This window comes from Stigmatopora argus, chromosome 2 (genome assembly GCF_051989625.1).
Source record: "Stigmatopora argus isolate UIUO_Sarg chromosome 2, RoL_Sarg_1.0, whole genome shotgun sequence".
Taxonomy (NCBI): domain Eukaryota; kingdom Metazoa; phylum Chordata; class Actinopteri; order Syngnathiformes; family Syngnathidae; genus Stigmatopora; species Stigmatopora argus.
Genome location: NC_135388.1, coordinates 10413613 through 10436259, shown reverse-complemented (window position 1 = coordinate 10436259; position 22647 = coordinate 10413613). Strand labels below are relative to the sequence as shown.

The following is a 22647-nucleotide window of genomic DNA, read 5'->3' as shown; positions in this document are numbered from 1 at the left end:
TGCAAACCTAATTATTCCCTGGACCAAACAGTAACCTATTACCACATCGAACACTACAACTAAAGATTAAATGAACGTATCGGCTGCCATTAACAACGCTGTCAATGCTACTGAAACATGATAATTCAATGCCGCTCCTCCCAGTTCAAGTAAATTTGACATCTATCGCTGTTAAAGGCAGTGAACAACTTCACGGCCATTTATAATAAACCATGGACAACACTAAATAGTATGGTCAAAGGGGTCTGGATCACAGATCCCATAAGCAGTTTTTCGGCCGGGCCGAGAACCTGAGCTGCAAAAATACACTCCTGCCATCTAGCGTTTAATCAGGGCTACTGCCAGGGAATCTTAACGTAAACACGACACGCAATCCATCTGCGGGAGAGTGACGACGCCGGGATAAGCCGTCCCAGCTTTTTCCCATTTGCGGTCCATTTAAATGGCTTGTGAATTGTAAACATTGGTCCAAGGAGAAGGAAACACTAAACGCGTGTGGGGGCATTGTTAACCTCTGCCGCCGCTTGATTTAGTGGACTTGTTGGAAGCGTAACATAAAAAACAAAGAAGAGAAAAAGAACACTATGCACATTGCACAATAATTACAAGCGTGTGTCGTCTTCCTCAGACAGGAACGAAAGAGCAGTGATCTTTGATGATCAATGTCCTATTAAATGCGAGCAGACAAACAAAAGACGTTCACACGGTGGGGCCTGTAGACGACATTTCAAAGTGTCAAATAAATCAGGCCTTTGCAAATTGTCACACTTGACAAATTTAACATATGTTAATACACACTCACAGAGGGGCTACAACCTTTGAGATGACGGACACATTTGTCCCAATGCTGCTGGCTAGTGTTTTGAACCCCCCCAAAAAACGACATAACTTAACATCTGTTGAAGTACGTGCTCCTTTGAATGTAAATTTTAAAGCTTGGTTCATACATATTTTGAATTCAAATTTATAAGCACGTCCCGCCTACCCGAGAAAATTTAGCAACATATGCAAACAAACGCACGTTATTTTAACTCAGCATAACATAGTAATATATTTTTTCAACCTTGACCTTTAACCATAGTGAATGCCCCAGATTCCCTATATTTTTGGATATTATCATTCAGTCTAACTTAAAACTCACTATCAAACTATCTTTAATAACCATCTTTCTCAAGTCCGAACTGGAGAGTATTTCACTGGCCACTGGAGTTAGTTAACGAGAACTAAACAATAAATTCCGACCATTTGTAAGTGAGTTATCTAGAGGAAAGTACATTTTCTTTACAAAAAAAATGGTTTCTGTGCATAACCTTGCAAAACGATACTAGAACAGCAATGAACCTTTATATATGAATATATGTAAATAAATGGAAATATATTTCCAGTGTGGCCTCCAGGAAGCATTACCTTCCCACTGCAAGTTGGATGCCTTTGCAGTATGAACGACTACACAACTCTCGTCCAAAAATCTCAACTAGAAGATGCTGGAATCTCGTCCACAAATAGCTGCCGTGCGTGATATTATTTCATCTACTTGTGCCCTCAAAAATGTGAAAGACAAGTGGAAAAAGTATGAGCTCAGAGTGGGCAAGCTGGCAGAAATAACCCAATCGCCGTGCCGAAGGCCCGGCTCGATGCATACATCATACTTTACAACTCATTTAAGAGCGAGCACATTCCGCTTCCCGCTCCAAAACATCAAATTATTCCAATTCCCGCATGACGTGTAATTTCGGACGTGAGAGCCGGAGCAAATCACTTGCAGACTACTTCGCAGGGAACTTACGGACGCGAGGCAAGGGGCCCCGCCCGGAGACCCGAGTACAAGTATAAACAACCTCATCAGTGGACAATGCAAAAGCTTTGCTAGAAAGCGTGTGAATGGTTCCTCCTCAACGACCAAAAAGTGCCCCATAATTGGGAACAGTCACCGAAGTGAGCTGTGATTAATTCCAGCACAACGCGGAGCGTCTGCGGCGCCCGTTTGTTTTTAAACGTCATCTACGCTGACCACTCTGGAGGATGATTTCAGCAACGTAGGTTATCAAGGGGCATCTGTGGACGTCACTCCGACCCACGTGATCCCCGTCTCCGCATCGGGTTGTTTGAATTAACGTGAGTGGCGGATGAGGGATGATGGGAAAGGTACCGGCTGTAGCTGGCACATCTTATCTCCCAAATATTAGCCAAGCGGCGATGCTATTTACTGAGCTGCCCGCCCGCCCACCGCGGCCGCCGTGGCCAGCAACAACAGCGTTCAAATGCGGTCCAGATGTTTCAATATTGCACTCCCTTCTGGATTAGCATGATCGAGCGTGCCGCTGATCTCTGCGTGATAACGCTTCACGTGAAGTTAGACAAGCAGCGCCCTCGTCCGCCCCGCAGGCTCATTCCAATCCGAATATTTGCAGCGAGCAAACATAATAAAATGATATTTGAAGAATCAAATCTTTGACATAAACTCACAAGGATTTCTTACAAAGTGTGTTCTCTGAAAAACAGTCAAGAAACAAACTTAAAGGAGGTCAAGTGAGTCTTCCAAAAAGGCAGTTTGTATAAACTGGTCCATTTTTACACAAAAACAATTTAGTATTCAAGAAAACCCTGGCCTCCCGCCAGGCTTATAAATCCCTCAGAGAAATCCTGTTATTTCTTGACATCAGGGGTGTCCAAACTATTCCACACTGGGCCGCAGTGGGTGCAAATTTTTGTTCCATCTGACCCAGCAGACAGTTCAACCAATGAGGTTTCTTTTAAAACCAGGAGCACCTGCCGACAATCAACGGAGTTAACGTTTAAGACACCCGTTTGGTGAAAATGTGTCCTCTTCTTTGGTTGAAATTAAAACATGCATCGACTGGGGCCCTTGAGGACCAGTTTGGTCACCCACGGTTTACATTTTTCAACAACAAAAAAAGAAAAATGGGAAAATAACAGTACTAATAATTTCTTAAGTTTGTTTTCAGAATGACATAAGGGAAAACGACGTATGTTTGAAGACACAACAGAAGCCATTTTCATTCCAAAAAATATTTATTCAAAATGTATCACCCATTTGGACCAAGTTTCTTTCATTACGTGCAAAAGTCCATCGGCCACGTCTAAGACTTCAAAGTATCTTCTCATGAATATCCTTGGAGTAAAAAGTCTTATTCAGTCTTCTTCTGAGGAGGGCTGCAAACCTTCATCATGAACCTCTCTGTAGGCCGCCATAGGACCATTGTCGTGGCTGTAACTCCCCATGGACATCTTCAATCCCTCGGAAAGTTTCTGTGCGGCCATCTTGGCCTGCAGCTCCTATCGTGAACCACAACACATGACTAGACTCGACGAGCGAGATTTGGAAGCTCGGATCGAGGCTTTGCTGGACTTGCTATTAAGCTCAACTGGTTTCCAGCATTTAGGACAACAACCTTGTTAGCACGCTGCTTTCTTTGGACACAAGATAAATGCTGCCATCTAGAGTTTTTGCAAGAATATGACATCTTGCTACTCATCCGAGATGTACTACTCATCAACTTCAAAAAAGTACTATTTGAATGATATGCGATTGTACAATGAATAAGTACATTCCATGATATTTATGAAGAGTACACACGCATTTGAACAAAAAAATATGAAATACGCTGTCTTCATTGTTCCAAAGTTCTAGAAAAGGGGGTGATGACGTGGAAAATTTTGAAATGCAAGTCCTGGGTTGGTAGCAGGGTTGAGGAGTGTATTCATTTAGTTGGAAGAAGCTAAATGGTTCAATACCATGAAAATGATGCTGGATAATCACATTGAAGTCTACCTTCAAGTGTTTAACCCTTTTTGGGCAGTATTTTTAACACGTTAGCTGCCATGGAGGGTGCTAGATGTCCAGTATATTTGGAAGAGGAGGGCTGGCAGCAATCATTCACTGCAAGACTCTCACAGTAAAAATGGATTGGACATCTAGCACCATCAATGGCAGTGAAACGTAAGCATTCATAGTCAGGTTCTCCCAATTTTAAATGGATGGTGTCTTGCTTATGACAGAAAATGATTGAAGTACTATGAGTAATGAGTGATTTCTATTTTTACTCATTTAATTAAATAGATTAAATAACAGTTATCAATAAATATTTTAAATGTCACATGAAATTTTGAGTCGTGCAGGCAAGTTGTATACCAAAAGTTAGGGTCGTTTGTTGAAGCCGGATTTTTTTTTTAATGTGCAAAAATAAACTCACTTGATCTATATAAGGTTAATATAAATTTCCGTAACTTGACCGCATTATTTTTTAATTACATGTACCTGTACAGATGTACAGTAAGTGGTTAAACCGTACATACAAAAAATAAATGTAGTTTTAATCATAGGTTTGTATTCGGATCTCGTTTAGCCAAAAATCTCCACCTTACTCTCATGCTAGTCGAGAAAGAGATTTATTTCAATGTGGACAATAGATAGAAGAATATAGTGTAAAATGTGCATGGTGCGCGTAAAATTGGACGAACCTGGTGCTTCTTGGTTTGTACCCTGAGTAGATCGGCAGACTCCTGCAGCGTGAGCAACTGTGCCGGCGTGTGGTGGAGCGGAGGCAGCTTGGCGGCCGTGATGTCGTCCAAGTGCTTTCGCTCTCGCTCCCTCCGAGCCTGCGCGGAGAGCGGAGACGAGCCTTGGGAAAAGTGCCCAGGCGATGACGTACTTGAAGGAGAATTGCCGCTTCTGTTCGTCAGTCTTAAAAAAAAAAAATCACAAAAGCATAAGCAATTTAAGCGACCGACATTGAAATCTAACACCGCGTCGCAACGAGCATAGCTCCGTCCTGCTTACTGGTTTGGTTTGAATTTTTGCCTTTCGGGCATCTTCGTGTTTTCTGTTCGTTCCAAGACGGTTACAACATGTGGCTTCTTTGTCGTCTGCTGCCTGAGAAAATAATTGTCTGTTGCAGCGACTCCAACGGCGCCCTCGTCTTGGAGGCCGGAGATTGTGACTCGTTGCAAGGCCTCCATGAGTTCGCCCTCTTTCGTCTCGACAGCGTTGGGAGAAACTCCGACGGCGGCCGTCTCCATGGTTTCAGCTATGTCATCCTCCTCGGCGTGAATCCAGACAGGCGAGGCATCCGTCTGTTGCCGATTCCCGGCGAAGGCTTGCCGGTACTTGGACTGAAACTCCGCGCTGGCTGCTGAAGCCAAACTCTGCTTCCTCTCCTCCTCATCACAGCGTTCAATGGCATGGTGTATCTTCTCCGCAAAGTCCCTTAATTTCTTCCCCTTATCAGGCAGGGCCACTATTAAGTTCCTGCAGAAAACAACAAAAAAGGAATTTTCATTTTTGAAAGTCATTCCAAAAATGGAAACCTGATCGCTCTTAATTTTAATTATAGTTCAACGGTATCAGGCGGCAGCTGTGTTGATTAAGTGGGGCCACGAGATAACGCCAACAATGTATACGAGTATATTCATACATTTTCATGTCCACGGAACTTGCGATCGGGCGTTCATCACGAGTGTTATGTCGATCGGTGAATTCTTACTTGTTTGCGAGTATGTTGTTCTGTCGCAGTAGTAGTTCTTGGAGTTGTACTCTGCTGTGCTTGTTCAAGTCTCCCACCTGTCCCTGACGATCGGACATCACGTTTAGCTCACGAAGCTTTAGCTAAACGATGCTCACAGAAAGCGGGGAAATCACTTCGTCCACTAAATAATGGCCTTTACATTTCAGATTTCAGCGTAGACGAGATCAAGCCAATGTAAGACACGACATGTTCAGTTCCAACTTAGCATCGGAAGGAAAACACTACGAGTCTGGTTCTTCTTCTTGGGTGGAAAAGCCAACTGGAATTCGGAAGAGCCCTCTAGCGCCCTCTTCTGCCCACATGCTTTGTTTTATTTTTGTGACTTAAAAACTGTATCAAATGGCAAGATTTCCAAAACTTGGAGACAAAAATAAATATATAGAGAAATAAATGAATCAATGAATTGAAATATTAAGGTATTTTACCTTATTTTTTTAATGTTGGCACTCCAGTGACGACAGTGAGCAAATTCATTTTAATTCATTATAATTATAAAATAATAAAATAATTTTCACTTTAACTACTGTGATTAACAAACATAATTTAAGATAGATTATAGAATTGAGCCTACTTGCGCTTATTTGCAGATTGGTTTTTAATTATTAATAAGAGGCTGATCTCATTACGTAATGTAAGTGTAATGGAATCTATTATATCTCACAGCTTCCATTTTAATTTTATTTGTGGCAGCATAGACATCAGATAGTAATTGATGATTACTACCCGCAATTTCATCTGAGAATTACATGACAACATGTAAATGCACTTTTTCATTCTTGATATGCATTTCTCCCACCACCCAAAGGCACGTCACTGTAAATAAATATTTTGTACACAATTTAAAACAAAAAAAGAAACTGCACTTTTTCCTTCCTATTCAACAAGTATAGATTTGTAAGAAAATACACACATTAAAAAAAGCCATCGGTTTTCCACTATGTTGCAATTGAGTAGTGTGAGATGCATTTATTTTAAACAAGCAAAACATTACTTTCAATCAATTATTTACAAAATATGACTTATAAAATGAGGCTATAAACACCTGTTGTAAGCAACTTAGTATTTTAGTACTTTGTGCAACCATCAACTAAATTCATATTTTTACAAAGTGGAACCAAGACATGAGGATGTATTAAAGGAAAAGGAGACATTCAAAGTAAACTTAAATTTACAGTGTGTGGGTCACAATTAGGGAGGCCACACATCCTGATTCACGCAGGAAAGTCCTTCATTTGTGAACAAATATCTGCCTTCTTCCAAAAAATAGCATTCCTTCCTATCTTCTTACACATAAACCTTCATCATTTTACAGTATATTATAGATAAATTGTCTCATAATGAACAAAGTAGCTTAGTTCAAGACAATTAAATTGCCTTGTAAGTATTTTAGAATGACTGTAAGTGCCTCATTGCTCATTTGTGATCATTTTCTATATGAAAATTGAACTCTTGGATGTCAGGATTTTACTATTTTATATCCTTTTTGGTGTTGTGGAAATGGCCACCCTGTCTTGAGCACCACACTGCAACTGAGAAATACTTTAGGAGTGTTTTAATAAGTTTTATCAACATTTTTCAAGTGTCTGGTAGAGCTAAAACTGGTTTAAAAAAAATGTAGCCCCTACATCACACTTTGGAATGCTATTTCACATTCCAGCATCCCTAAAAAAATGTTGTCGCCTCTCCAATCACTCGACTTTGATATTTGCTGTTATTTCCATTAATTTCAAGAACGGCGAATCAAGGTAGGCGAGCGTCGGTCTTTCTCTACCGGACACGGCGGAACCTTGGCTTTGATTATACGGCGTGGGCGATTCGGTCCCCGCGTCCGCCTCGTCGCCCGGCAGGCTCTCGTAACTTTGGAATTCGGACGCCGTTCGGGCGGAGTACGTTTCAATCTGCGGCGTGGGGTTGTCCTCCAGGAAGCGGCTGTACTCGACGGGAGTGAAGCGAAGTAAACTGGACTCCAGCCTGCTGGAAGGAAGGTTGTTATACCTGAACGTCCTCGGTTGAGCCATCGTTAAGTAAGGGGAAGGATGGCGTGGAGGGGGAAGGGCCGAAGATTGCGTGGGAGAGGGAGCGGGAGAGGAGGCGGGCGGTGTGGGTGAAGATGGAGGTGATGAAGGGGGGCTGGGGGAGGCAGGTATTGGGGGGAGCGGATGTTGAGCGGGTGAAAAAGAACTTTCAGGAGGTAGCGAAGCGTATGAGTAAGGTAAGGGGGGCTCTGGGGGAGGTGGAGGTCGAATTTGGGGGGGAGGCGGTATGACAAACAGCGGTTGGATAGGATGGAGATGAGTTGGTTCATGCAGAATAGAAGATTCATCCTCATGCCCTGGTACTTCATCAACTCTGTTTTGAACAGTCGCACGTTAAACAAGGAAGGCCACGGCGTCAAGGCCACGCCCCCCTGAAAGAAAAGGCTCCGCCTTACCTTGAGAGAGTACTGCAGAGCGGCCCTGTCTTCCCAAAGTCCAAATCCTCTTCTTCACTACTCTGTGTGGACATAAAATACTTGAGCTTGTCTTCTAATTCATTATTCTAGGAAAAGGAAAAGAGGAAACAGGGCCGTCATCTTCATGCAAAGATGGCATTCACCAAATGCCGACGTCCAATTGATCCAAGTTCAGGCAATTTCACGCAGAGCACCAAAGACACCGGCCCAAGCCCGTTTTTGAAAACACACACACACGTTTACGTAGAGAGTTATAGCACACACAGAATCTTACCTCGCATTCCACAATAGCGATTCGGTCCAGTAGCTCCGAGATGAACATGTCCTTCTCGGCAACTTGAGCTCGGAGTGTTTGAACCTTCACCGTGTCGGGAAGTAAAGACATGAGAAATTTAGGAGTGGGTGCCTTTTTGATAATTGGTGACTATTTATGTCAAACTCACAGTCCTGGAGCTCTATCTTCAAAAATAACAAAGATATTTGCAATTCATTTTTTGGGGATTAAGTATGTAAATGACCAAAAACAATGAACAAACACAAAATAATGAATGTTTTCTCTTTCAACTGAAAAAAATAATTCTCCTATAATTTATTTCTTAACTTACTAAATAACGAGGGCAATATCGCTTTTTTCCTTTTTTATAAGACAAAATGCTAATAAGTTAACAAAAACAACTAAATTAATTATAATGAATGCAATTATTCTTGTTTTACAAACCAATGAATAAAAAATATTTAAAAAAATAAATAAGGGTCTTCTCCTTTATTAAACCTATAGAATAAAAATCCAAAAATAATTGAGAAAAGTAGTGTAACAGTGTTAATAAAAATCCTGCGAGTTCCTTTCCTTTTTTAGAAGACAAAATGTTAATAAGTTAACAAAAACAGCAAATTAATTCTAATGAATGCAATTATTCTTGTTTTACAAACCAATGAATGAAAAATGATTAAAAAAGGGTCTTCTCCTTTATTAAACCTATGGAATAAAAAATCAAAAAATAATTGGGAAGCTAGTGTAATAGTGTAAATAAAAATCCTGTGTGTTCCTTACAGCCAGATGTAGCTAAATGTAACTACATCAGAGTCAAAGAATTTCCCTTTTGGAAAACACAAGTTTTTATAACCTCCTCACTCACCTCTTCAATCATTGCTTTGACCTTCCGCTGTTGGCAGAAGACCATGTCGTTCAAGTGTTTGATTCTCTCTCTTAGATTTCCGGCTTCACTTTGCAGCTCTACGGACCTGCGGAGCACCGGCATTGATCATTAGCACCACCCGCCATGTCCCCCTTACCCATACAAAATATCGGAATGCAGTGTTTACTAAACATCTAAACACCGTCTTCCCTTTTTTAGACTGTGATCGCACACCTTTTGGTCACTTCGCCGTCGGTCGTGTCGTTCCTCTCCAGCAAGCGAAGACGCCGTTCACATTCCTGCAGTTTCTGGTGGAGATGATTCTTTTCCTGTTGAATTGGTCACATACTCGAAATGTTATTCATTTTGTGGTTTCGTTGTTGTTGTTGTTTTTGTTTTTTCTCTCTCGCTGCGGTTACCGTTCCCATGCAGTCAAGCAGGCGCTCGAGTTCGCCGATCCTCAGATCCCGCTCGGCAATTTTGGCCTCTGCGATCCTGAGATTCATCTCAGCTTCTTCCAGTCGTCTGATGTATTCATCCAATTGGGCCTGTGTACGCAAATACATTGAAACAAAACAAAAAATTCCTGGCATTTGTTTGAAATGGCTGGACGGATGTATCACACGGATCAAAAAGCAAATAGCGCAGACCTGGAGTATTTCAATCTCCTCCCTGTGTTTCCTTTGCTCTTCCTGCAGCTTTTCCTGGTAGTCCTTTTCGAGGGTCTTGGAGAGCTCCAAGAGTGCTTTACTGTTGGCCTCCCGCGTAGACTCCACCTGAAAAGCCGAGGAATAAAATGTCCCCGGTGATGACGTTGAGTGCTTCAGACGGCATGTCATTCATTAAAGGGAAGGAAGAGTGAGTAAAAAAAGTCCAGAAATGACTAAAGAGGAAGTAATTTGGAGCATAGTTCAACACAAATCAAAGACACACACTGGGATATTTGACCTTTTGCTTGAAATTGCTATTTCAATAATAGAATGATACAATTAAACACATATATTACTACATATTGTTACATAGTATTTTTTTTGGCAAGCAGAGTTTGTCTTTGATTTGTGTTGAAGTATGGTCTAAATCTATGGTATAAATTAAACCTATATATATAGTTATTTGTAATGACTTACTCCTTTTGTTTCTCATTCAAGTCGATTGAGTTACTGTATTAAACAACAACTAATTGTTACAATCAGTTTCCCCAAACTGAACTAACTTATCAAATTTTACTGTGTGCTTTGTCACAAATACTTGGATCCATTTTAGAATGTAGCATGTCAAGCCAGTTGAGAAGCATGTAAACAATCCGATTGTGTGTTCACGCTCTTCTTTTCTCACACAAACTTGCATGACTCGTTCAACTTCTCCTATCGGACAGTTTCGGTGCGGATTGACTTGTTCCGCGGGCCACGGCTGACAACGGTATCCACAAATGTATACTTGCGCAGTCACGTGGCCCGTACGCTCGCTGTGGCATAAGCGCAAGACGCAGAAAACCCACCTCAAGTCGGAGCGTCTGGTTTTCAGCATGTGCGGCCGCCAGCTCTCGCTCCTTGTCTCTGAGCTGTACTTGAGTTTTCTCGCAAGTGTCGCGCAAACTTTTCAACTCTTCCCTCGTGTCCACTCGACTCTGACAGTTTTCCAGAAGGGATTTCTGAAAAGGCAACACAATTGGTTTTCAGTCAAGAACTCATATATGCGACAAAATAGGGTAAAATATGTGACGTGGTCTTCGTTTGATACCTGCAGGTTGATGTTGGATGAGATAAGGGAGCTGTTCATTGCATCAAATCTCTCCATGGCGGCTGTGCGGACCTTCACTTCCGACTCCAAACTCCTGCGGTGAGAGTTGGCAGTCTGTAAAAAAAAAAAAAAATCAAGTAAAAATAAAGACACAAATTGACAAAGTATTTACTGAAGGGCAAGAGTAGTAGTCACAGTATCGTGATCAACATTATCATTTACAAAAACAAATGAAAGGAGAAAAACGAGAACTGTAAAATATTTACAAAATAATACAAATAAATTAATGATAAATGTCATTGAAAGAAGAAAAACTAACCTAACTGCATTGTGTTCATAAAACTAGTACATTTCAGTTAAGTTTTTATTTGTTTTAATATTAGTTTTTCATATGTGGGATTATTTTTCAATAATTATAATATAACAATAATAATAATAAAACTCTCAAAAGATAGCATTATGAAAAAAATAACTAGATAAAATTGGGAAAATGAAGGGTTTAGTATGTTTCATTTAAATCCGTAGTTTGGCTTAGTATTATTGTTATTTTTATGGTTTTCATTGGTTTCAGTTCATGAAAATCTTTTTCTGAATTCTATTTTTTGTCACATTGTTCCTGTTCCTTCACGATAATAACCTTCAACAAAAACATTCAATCATGATTGTGTTTTGGTACGATGCTCAGATCTCACGCACCTTAATTTCCTGTGAGAGCTTTTGTACAGATTCCTGCACGCCTCCAAACTGCCCGTACATGCGCTCTCTAACCTTCTCTAGGGAATCTCTCACCTGTATAAGCATAAACGGAGAAGACGTGGCTGTCGGACAAACAAACCGGAGCGGATGGCAACAATGTTTTTGAGTGCTCACCTCCTTGATATACTTCATTTCATCGTGAAGGTGACTGACGGTCCACTCTCGCGCCATCACTTCCCGTTGTCGATCAGTGTTGCTCCTCTGCACTACGCCGTACATTTTAGGCCCGCCATGCTGCGACGACGACTCGGGCTGCCCATTGGTCAGGTCACCCAGGTGCTGAGGGAGACAAGAAAAGGACAGCTCAGGTTTCCTTCAGCTCTGTGTGAATGTATCCGTGTGTGTGTGTGTGTGTTTGTGTGAGTGTTTCTTTGCCCTCTCCAGTAAGATCATTTTTTGACACAAGTAAAATAACAGGTTTTTTTTCTTCCAATAGTAACATTTTTTTGCCCTTCTAGAACACAATTGATTCATTGGCAGTTAGAAATGGTGATAGACGAAGGAGTAGCTTGAATTGAACTTTATTTTTTTAAAAACACTGAAATTAAGGAAATAGATCAGCAATCTTCCAACTCTTCTAAAGGCTTTAATTATTATATATATTTCATGAATATACACATTGGCTGCTGTGATCATTCAATACCAGCTCTCCCTAGTTAAGATGGATTTCCTTTTTACCGCTTTCAATGGCAGCCAATAGGTCCAAACTTAGTTGTAGTAATTACAATTAAAATCAACAGGAAGTGACTGGAATGTAGCAAAATCAACAGGAAGTGACCCAATGTCAAAATTGACGTTGACGCAAAATGAATAGAAATCGACCTGCAAATGTCCAAAAAGTGACTCGTGGAAGTTTACCAACCAACTAAGCAATTTGGTGAATAATTCTCATTTTTTATGTATTTGTTTTTTAATTGTATTTCATCTACATTTGTTAAACTAAAAAAGAGAACAAAATGTTTTAATCTTTTATTTAAAGTTTGTCACATTTTTTGTCAAATAAAGAGAAAACAATAACTATTATAAACACAAAAAAAATGTGGATGTAGGGTTTTGCATCAAGTCATTAAAAATAGACTAAATCATTGCATATCATTATCATGACATAAAGTGGCCTGTATCCCTTTTTCAAAATCAGCCAGCACTAAGTGACATCATACAATTCTGCTTGTTATCCAACATTTCAGTAGTATAGCATTCGCAGAAAGAGAAGGGGACCCTTTTACCTCACACTAATATGTAGTTGCTGTACGAATATATCAGAGGTTTCCTACTCATATTCAGAATCGTCAAGCGGTACGACAATACGTAGTGGGAAAAAAACCCATACCAGATCTAGTGAGGACAAAGAGCACACTACTGAATTGACCTTGAGCTAAGACACCAAGAATACCAAATAAACGCTCACTGATTCAGCAATGTTTTGTGCTGCATGCAAGTAGATAAACATGTGTAGAACATCAAATATTTGCAACGCTGTTTTTTTTAAACAATGGAAACAGGAAGTTTTGAGCGGACGTATAAAAAAAAATAAAAAAGCAGAATTGAGGGGAGTCAAGTTTCAGCAACCCAGAACATGAGCTGCCACCCTTTCTACCTTTTGGGCCTCCAGCAGCAGGATGAACAGCTAAAAAACTAAACTCATTTCACTTCATGTTTTATTCTGTTTGTGGGAATGCAGTTCACAGTTTGTGCAACGTCACTGACCTGTTTGGGTGACTCGCTGCCAGCCGGCCTCTCTCTTTGAACGATGCCATTCCGCTTCCTACAGGTGTCCTGCAGGGAGATCAACAATATTAACATTCAATCAAGCCGCATCATGATGGATTGAAGTTTTGAAACAAAAAAAGGGTTTTTCGTGCCAACTCCCTGCCAACAAACATCCATTTCGCTCAACATTCCAGAGCTGGCGTCCGTCAAGCGAGGCGTCAGTCTTCACATGAAGCGCAGATAAAGAATGAGAAGAACCAGAACAAAGACACTAGTGTTGTCGAATGGACAACAGTCAGACATTTCTATCCCTATTCATTCTTCCAACACTTGATTTTACTCCTGAGAAAGTCGGAAAGGTCCTCCCACACTGCACAATCATATCCCAATCAGATTTCCGTTTAAAAAAAATCTGCCTTAACAAATATAATAATGTCCAAGAGAGTTTTTTTTCATGTCGTCGGGAAGTTTTCGCAATGACAACTCACCGTCTACCGTGTCTATACTGACATGTACAAACAACTTAAGTGCAGTTCTTTGGATTAATTACACACTGGTGCAATAGTAAAGCACTTAACTGTGTTATTAAGGGCTCACAAAGGTTCTTCTGTATCATATGACTTTATCGCAAAGAACACGAACAGCTCTCATAGAGCGGGTTAGTCAGAATAGACGATTTGTGGTAATAAAATGCGTAATAATCAGTGGGTGCTTGGTGGCAACCATTGCTTCCTACAAATTTTTCTATTTCTCTTGTTATTGCAGAAAAAAATATGATAATCCAAATATTTCTGCAGAAATTATTCCTTTAGAACACCACACCTATTTTAGCTTTACAAGAATGTTCACTTGCTGATGTGTACTTCCATTTCTTTTTTGTATGTATGTATGTATGTATGTATGTATGTATGTATGTATGTATGTATGTATGTATGTATGTATGTATGTATGTATGTATGTATGTATGTATGTATGTATGTATGTATGTATGTATGTATGTATGTATGTATGTATGTATGTATGTATGTATGTATGTATGTATGTATGTATGTATGTATGTATGTATGTATGTATGTATGTATGTATGTATGTATGTATGTATGTATGTATGTATGTATGTATGTATGTATGTATGTATGTATGTATGTATGTATGTATGTATGTATGTATGTATGTATGTATGTATGTATGTATGTATGTATGTATGTATGTATGTATGTATGTATGTATGTATGTATGTATGTATGTATGTATGTATGTATGTATGTATGTATGTATGTATGTATGTATGTATGTATGTATGTATGTATGTATGTATGTATGTATGTATGTATGTATGTATGTATGTATGTATGTATGTATGTATGTATGTATGTATGTATGTATGTATGTATGTATGTATGTATGTATGTATGTATGTATGTATGTATGTATGTATGTATGTATGTATGTATGTATGTATGTATGTATGTATGTATGTATGTATGTATGTATGTATGTATGTATGTATGTATGTATGTATGTATGTATGTATGTATGTATGTATGTATGTATGTATGTATGTATGTATGTATGTATGTATGTATGTATGTATGTATGTATGTATGTATGTATGTATGTATGTATGTATGTATGTATGTATGTATGTATGTATGTATGTATGTATGTATGTATGTATGTATGTATGTATGTATGTATGTATGTATGTATGTATGTATGTATGTATGTATGTATGTATGTATGTATGTATGTATGTATGTATGTATGTATGTATGTATGTATGTATGTATGTATGTATGTATGTATGTATGTATGTATGTATGTATGTATGTATGTATGTATGTATGTATGTATGTATGTATGTATGTATGTATGTATGTATGTATGTATGTATGTATGTATGTATGTATGTATGTATGTATGTATGTATGTATGTATGTATGTATGTATGTATGTATGTATGTATGTATGTATGTATGTATGTATGTATGTATGTATGTATGTATGTATGTATGTATGTATGTATGTATGTATGTATGTATGTATGTATGTATGTATGTATGTATGTATGTATGTATGTATGTATGTATGTATGTATGTATGTATGTATGTATGTATGTATGTATGTATGTATGTATGTATGTATGTATGTATGTATGTATGTATGTATGTATGTATGTATGTATGTATGTATGTATGTATGCATGCATGCATGCATGCATGCATGCATGCATGCATGCATGCATGCATGCATGCATGCATGTATGTATGTATATATATGTGTATATATGTGTATATATGTATATATATATATATATATATATATATATATATATATATATATATGTATATATATATATATATATATATATATATATATATATATATATTTATAAATATATTTATATATATATATATCATTTTGTTGTTTTGTATCGTAAAAATTGAAAAATAAATACATTTTTAAAACCCCAACTTATTAAGCTGATTCTGATCCTCTGAAAATGTTGTGATCCATACACCAGCAACGTGTTAGATTGCCAACTACAGCGGCAAACTTTGATGCGGTGAAGTCACAGAAGACACCAAGCCTGATTGATGTCTCTCCAGGCATTGGTGCACATCATCCCACGCAGCAATCGTGCTCCCCACCTCCCGCTGTGCTGGAAGAACGTCCTCTATTCCAACACTCACCACACCTCACAGATAAGAGCGCATTATCAAAACGTGAGTGACAACCAGCCCGATACCAGAGTCCCCCATGGTCAAAGGTCTCACGAAACGCGGCCACGTCACCCTTGGGGTGCCGAGGAGACGACATCACGTCTCACTTGGTCACTCTCAGGCCAAACAAAGGCGGCCGGGGCGGAGTCACCCTCGCCAAATACTCCCAAAACTCCGCCATGCCCTCAGCGTGTACACAATGTTGTCATTCGCATTTGCTTGTATGCAGTGGCACTCGTCGAATAGAAATTAATTGGGCGCTAAGAGCCCTTACTTCACAACTTGTTCATTCTTTTGCTCTAAACAAATGTATCCCTATTTATTAACATCTATCGAGTAACTTTATGGAATAATGTTAGAGCAGTTACAACAGTAGAAAGGTTGATGATTTACTTTCTTAGTTTCAGTGGTGTGACTCAGTAGTGATATGCCAAAATTACTACTACTATATAGTCAATTAAAAAAAGGTCATTTTAAACAGATCTATCACTGCCAATGAGTTCAATGTACTTGAAGCTTAATTAAATACATCAGCTGCTCCGTTTTCAGATTTTTCTTCTCACTGTTTTATGAGTAAACTATCACCTCAGAAATTTTGACTTCAAGGTTTGCATCCTAGAGTCGCATTTAAGTGTGCTTTTTTTTTTAAAGAAGACCTTTTAGAAGTATTTGGATTTGTTTGTAAAATGAAACTGAAGAGATGATTAAATTTGGGTCACAGAGGTCAGGAAAAAGGAATTTCACAATAACCTAATGATGGATTAGCCTTTTCAAGTAACATTTTCTGGGTAGTTCATGTGATGAGGGAAAGGGGCAAAGGTCACAGAGGTCCGAAATATGGCGGTCTTTTGAATTTGGCGGCTCGGGTGAAAGATTGCTCCTCTAGTTTTCAAATTTAAAGGGAAACACATCAAGTTTAAATGACTAACATGTGAAAGATAACGTATTTTTGTATGAAACTTTTAATGGAGAATTAAATTTTTAAACAAAAAAAAAGACTTTATACCCAGGCACAAAACCTGGAATGGCGGTTCGTGCCAATGGCTATTAAATGAGTAACGAAGAAGTGATGTGCAATCCGAGAGACTCATATTTGATTAGCTAAAATAGGACTGGAATAGATAAAATGCTGCCTGCTCTAAGTGCTGCCACTATCTGGAAATACTGGCTTTCATTTTTCCCCCCCAGTATTTTACATCATAAAAAACAAATTATTTCAATTTATTTGAACAAGATTGTTCAAGGGCTGTTTCAGAGGAATCGCTAACAAGGTTTTACTCCGCTCATCGAATGAATGTCAATTCAAATAATGTACATGATGGCTACTTAATCCAATATGGCAACAATGGAGCGTACATTGTACTCTGGTAGAATGTGAAACACATGTATGCACTATAGCACACGCCCTTCAGTCATGATTGCGTAACTGAGAGCAGACATCTTGAGGGTGTTTTTGAAGAAGTCTTTTCAGTCGGGACAGGATGCACTCTCTCAAAGTATGGAATTACAGCCTCGTATCAAAAAAATGGGGAACATTTCTTACCTTATCTGAATGAGATGGATTGTGGGTTTTGCTGGCATCATCTCCCGTATGAAGAGTCAACCTTAAGCGCCTGAATGCTCTCTAAGGAAAAAAAATAAAAATAAAATAAAAATACATGATTTAGAACACATGTCATCTTTTCAGCTTTGCATGGCAGATAAAAATGTTACAAAATAAAGCGTGACAAATGCCATTTCTCATTCTCCTTAACAAACATTTGTGGATTTTACACAAATGTGACAGTTTTATAATGCAGAACATAATATTTCTAGCATTTAATTTTATTCCTCTGGTCCAATCATTATAAAGCACAATTAACCTGATGAGTACGTATATTCCAAGCAATGGTATGAATAAAGGGATAAACAAAATACACTTGATACACTTGAATTAACATGAAATTTTAATATTAATAAATATGCTAATAATGAAATAGAAATGAAATATATTCATAAAGTCCACTGTAAATATTTTAGACAACATTTGTATGTCATACATTTCTAAAAATATTTGGTGTTGAATATAAATGAATAAATATGGTATTTTATTAAATAATTATGAACAAATACATAAATATGAGTACATAATCAGGCGTAAAATGTTTGTATGACATTCTTAGTCTACTGTAGAAAATATTTTTGTTGTTGTTGTACATTTTTTATATGGGTATAAAACATTTTTAAATTAAATATAAGCTATGTGTAGGTGTATATAATTTTTTTTATGATAGTTTCCTCAAAATTCAAACTTTTCTTTCATACATTTTAGATTTTTTGGTTTGATTTTTGTTTCATTAAACCTCATTAGTGCAAGTTTTTTCAAGTTCTCATCTCATTTTCTGAACCACTTTATCCTCACTAGAGTCACAGGGGGTGCTGGAGCCTATCCCAGCTGACTTTGGGCCAGTGGACCCTGTTTTTGTGGCCAGCCAATCGCAGGGCACAAGGAGACAAACAACCATTCACGCTCACACTCATACCTAGGGGCAATTTAGAGTGTCCAATCAGCCTACCATGCATGTCTTTGGAATGTGGGAGGAATCCGGAGTACCCGGAGAAAACCCACGCAGGCCCGAGGAGAACTTGCAAACTCCACACAGGTGGATTTGAACCCAGGACTCCCCACTGTCAGGCCCATGCGCTGACTACTCAACCGCCGGGCCGCCCGTTTTTTCACGTAGATTTTTGTATTTTTATTTTCATAATATTTAACCTATTGTCAGGTATAGACGGTGACAGAGGTCCAATTGATCTAAACTGGGAGAACTGGCTGTAAATGCTGAGCTTGAGTGCCTTTGGTGACGCGAGGCATCCAGTTTATTTTGACTGGGAAAAGCTGGCAGCAAATATTTGCTACTCGCCCTCCCAGTCAAATTAGATTGGACGCCTGTGGCCGTCACCTTCCTCTCTTATCCACATCCTGCTTGGAGCACATTGTCAAGAAAAACATGCAGCTTGAGGCGGGACTGAAAACATTTGAACAAGTGGACACAAGAGAAGAAGAAAAGAAAAAGTAGTGTTGGAAAGAGTAGACGTCCACGTCACAATTGTCTTACCTCGCCCGTGGCATCCGGAGAGTCGACGGTGGTGGTCGTGGTGGTGCTGGAAAAGCCTCGCCCGGGCCCGTAGTGAAGCATGTCTCCGCTGGCGTCCACTCCACGGCTCGGCAGAGCCCCCCGACTCTGTCCTGTGGACCCTCCTCCCGCTCTTCCTCTCACTGCTCCTTCCTGAGTTGCGCTCCAAGTCTCAGAGGCACCATAGGGAAATTCCTCTCGCATCCAGTCTCTCCGCTCGGGTTCAGCATCGACGCGGCCGGGTCATAGTCGGATTCCCGCCGTATGGCACGAGCGTCCGCCTGAATCTCCTTCCGTCTGAGCTCCCATCCGACCTGTCGGACCGCATTTCACCTGCCCGAGAATGCTCCGAGAGCGGGACTCGGAGAGGGCGGGCCGTTCCGGGACCTCCTCCCACTCAGGTTGGGACAGGTGACAGCTCCTCTGGGCTCAAGTCACAGGAAAGAAGAACCTTGACAGCATAGCAGACAATCAAATGTAACTATAATTGAGTATCGAACATGCATTGAAAAAACATTCTATGTTTATTTGGGTTATGCCCGTCTCCAACTTTTGATATTTTCTTGACGAGAGGAATAATCCAAATGCGCAAAGTAAAATAAAAAAAAACTGGAAAAATGTGCTTATCCCATTTTTTTTTTATATAAAATGTATGATCGACTAAAATAATATTTAGTATATGCGACTAGGGCTCCAATGATGAATTGAATAAGCGACAGCGATCCATTATCGAAAGAGTCGACAACTGTTTTGGTAGTCGACTAATCGTTTAGTGAAAATGTTGACTGACAAATTGTCCAAATCCGATCATAATGGGGCAGGGGATTAATTGACGAGAGGGCACGCATTGAAGTCTTTGGCTGCCATTGACGGAGCTAGATGTCTAATTTATTTTGACTGGAAGAGGCTGCCAGTCAAAACTAATTGGTCGTCTAGTGCGGTCAATGGTCAAATGCATTTTTATTTGGATGTCAAGACTTATTTTAACATCCGTGTGGCAGCTGTTGTAGGCAATGAATGATTGATGGCGACTGCATTATTTCTTAATGGTAGCAATGTGTGTGCGTAAGTGGAAGGTGACAAGCGTCTCACATTCCAACCCCGACGAGCCTACCGACACTCCCAGCACATGTTGGAAAAGTTAACGTTGTTAATGAGTGACTCCATATTAAACATACTTAGGCAATGGGTCAACAAAGTAGATGTTGAGTGTCACACAAACAAAATTACATGTAACATACATGCCTACATATGATAAAGTTGAGATGAGAAGTGACAATTACTTTGCTCAAAAGCAAAGACGATAGGTCTGCTGAAGTAAAATGATGTGCAATTTGCAGAGAAAACATGCTAAATACATTAGCAATAACGCTAGAAATTGACAGCTTACAGAATCCTAGCACTGAAAAGACAAGCTGTATTAAAAATCTTATTACACGCAGTCATTTTTTAAAATGACTTCACATTTGTCAATGTTGTTAAAAATCAGTCTTTACATTAGATTACTTACGTTGCCCAATTCAACAATTTATTCATCTTAATTTGACTTTAACCTAACCTTAACTGTGGCATCCCCCCATCTGGAGTTGGCAGAAAAAAATGGCCCTTCAAAGGAAACCATAATTACGATATCGTCTTCGTCACAGAAAGTTTGACAAACTTTGACAGCCCTGCTCTTGTGCAATGGCTTGACAAAAATATAATGGATAATTGTTAATAGCTGTATTGTATTGACTATACCAGTAACCACGGCCTTTACTTTTTTTAGTACACGTGGTTGCTAAGCACCTGCCACGCAAATAAATAAGGCCAGCAAACGGATACGACAATTAAAAGAAGGACACTCCTCCACAATACTGAATTTTTCAAAAAAGAACTGAAGAAACCGGAAAGGAATTGAGAGATTTATCACCATGAAGGTCTATTATTTGAATTCAGCTAGTGCACATCACATTTAAGTGACAGATGTTTACTTGACAAAGGTTAAAACAGGCAGACATGCATCACTTGATTGCATTAGTGGTCCGAGTTCAAACTCATAACGTCAGTACAAAACATGCGACACAAGCCTCAGGTGATGAATCAGGCTTAACCTGCTTTTTCAGTGTATTCACAGTCGTTGCCATGTGACTTCTCACTTCCTCAAAATTCCGGTCACAAGGGCCCAAGTTATCATGACATCGTCAATTGAATCCATCACTCGAAAAACTGGCTCTCAAAGTCTACTTGTTGTACTAGTAAAAGCATTGAATGACCAAATTACTCATATAATCAACGAAGGTAGATTTCTATTCAAAATTATTTTTAGTTAAGACTTAAGTTGTTTAGTTTTATTTTTTTGATTAAAAAATATATACTGTATTTTGTTTAGATTTTTTAATATTCATTTAAAATGACATTTGTTAATGTATTTACTAATATTTAAAAAATCCCTTGAATTCATTCTTAAATTTATTTTTTCCTTCATTATAAAATTGTTATTAGAATGTTTTTTATTGCTGAATGCAAAACATATGCGAGCAACTGTACATAATATTGACAACTGGGGAGCAAGTTTGAGATAGCTTAATTAATGCAATAAAAAATGTCAACATTTATTGACGCTGGCAACCATCCTAGTCAAAATGGATTGGACGTCTATCAAAGTCAGTGGCAGCCAATGATATAGTATTTTATACGTATATACTTGGATCAAATCCTTTGGCAAGGTATTGGTGATGTCACAAGGGCGGAACCCTATCGAAGTCCAAATAACTGAGGAGGAGGAAACAAGTTTCTTATTATAACTCAGCACACGTCTGTCTATAAATAGATTTCGCGTATAATATACTAGATATGTACATATCATCAAACTCACTTTACAATCACTCCAACCACAAGGGCGTAAGTTTGAGTTTTATACAGGAGAGGGCGCGAGTATTCATTCAATCATTCATTTTCTGTACCGCTTATCTTCACAAGGGTCGCGGGGGTGCTGGGGCCTATCCCAGCTGACTTCGGGGACCAGGTGGAGGAGATTCAACACACGAAACTTATTAAATACGTATAGTACTCATCAGCGTGCAATCCTGCGTTTTCCTTCCACGTCGTAAAAACATGCACAGTAGGCGGACTGAACACTAATTTGTACATGTACGTGATTGGTTGTTTGTCTACATCTATTATGTGATTGGCTGACAATCAGGAAGCACCCTGCCGTCCAGTCCATTTACACTGGGAGGGATGTCGGCGAATGAATGAATGAATTGGACGTCTGCTAATGATTAAATAATTTAAATTCACAAGAAAAGCAACATAATTGGACGTCTATCGACGTCATGAAAATGTATACTACCCCAATATCGAGTAAAAATGTCTCCATTAAATTCCAAAATAAGGTCTATTTTATGCCAATTGTGAGAAGCATATGGCCCTCTTGAATTTCTGACATTTTCCAAAATCAAATGGGTGAAAAATGAAATTCAGCT

The 22647-nt window shown here is 39.0% G+C and overlaps 2 protein-coding genes across 6 annotated transcripts in view; both read right to left on the bottom strand.

Moving 5' to 3' along the window:
* Positions 1 to 5816, bottom strand: part of polr2m (RNA polymerase II subunit M) — a 29348-nt gene extending 23532 nt beyond the window's left edge. For 2 of the 3 annotated variants that reach the window (XR_013297390.1, XM_077589517.1), the window contains exons 1-3: positions 5505 to 5816; positions 4802 to 5269; positions 4483 to 4705 (exon numbers count right to left, since the gene is read on the bottom strand). Coding sequence is in view for 2 of the 3 variants with exons in the window: in XM_077589517.1 (XP_077445643.1) it covers positions 4483 to 4705; positions 4802 to 5269; positions 5505 to 5602 (789 nt within the window). In the remaining variant the exon portion in view is untranslated. Of the gene's footprint in view, positions 1 to 3014; positions 3298 to 4482; positions 4706 to 4801; positions 5270 to 5504 lie in introns of those variants that run through there. The other variant, XM_077589508.1, reaches the window with a different exon arrangement.
* Positions 5817 to 6486: 670 nt separating this feature from the next.
* Positions 6487 to 22267, bottom strand: myzap (myocardial zonula adherens protein). Of its 3 annotated transcripts, none has more exons than XM_077589465.1 (15): positions 22126 to 22267; positions 19163 to 19631; positions 17608 to 17688; positions 13338 to 13406; positions 11745 to 11909; positions 11571 to 11663; positions 10875 to 10988; positions 10633 to 10785; positions 9785 to 9910; positions 9554 to 9682; positions 9369 to 9463; positions 9135 to 9240; positions 8273 to 8356; positions 7978 to 8084; positions 6487 to 7895 (listed from the first exon to the last, which is right to left on the bottom strand). In XM_077589465.1, exons 2-15 carry the CDS (start codon positions 19382 to 19384, stop codon positions 7235 to 7237), a joined length of 2205 nt encoding a protein of 734 aa, XP_077445591.1. In that variant the 5' UTR covers positions 19385 to 19631; positions 22126 to 22267; the 3' UTR covers positions 6487 to 7234. The 3 variants fall into 3 exon arrangements, with proteins under 3 accessions (XP_077445591.1, XP_077445606.1, XP_077445598.1); XM_077589480.1 differs by having other exon boundaries at positions 7978 to 8039; XM_077589472.1 differs by having other exon boundaries at positions 22038 to 22256.
* Positions 22268 to 22647: the final 380 nt, after the last annotated feature.

What these genes read in the sequence shown, in the direction of transcription:
- myzap (XM_077589465.1), bottom strand. Translation starts at nt 19,384, where the DNA reads ATGCGAGAGGAATTTCCCTATGGTGCCTCTGAGACTTGGAGCGCAACT. An exon ending in GCAGCGAGTCACCCAAACAG is followed by an intron (nt 11,910 to 13,337) that starts GTCAGTGACGTT and finishes TGTCTCCCTCAG; the next exon opens with CACCTGGGTGACCTGACCAA. An exon ending in TGCTTGACTGCATGGGAACG is followed by an intron (nt 9,464 to 9,553) that starts GTAACCGCAGCG and finishes CCAATTCAACAG; the next exon opens with GAAAAGAATCATCTCCACCA.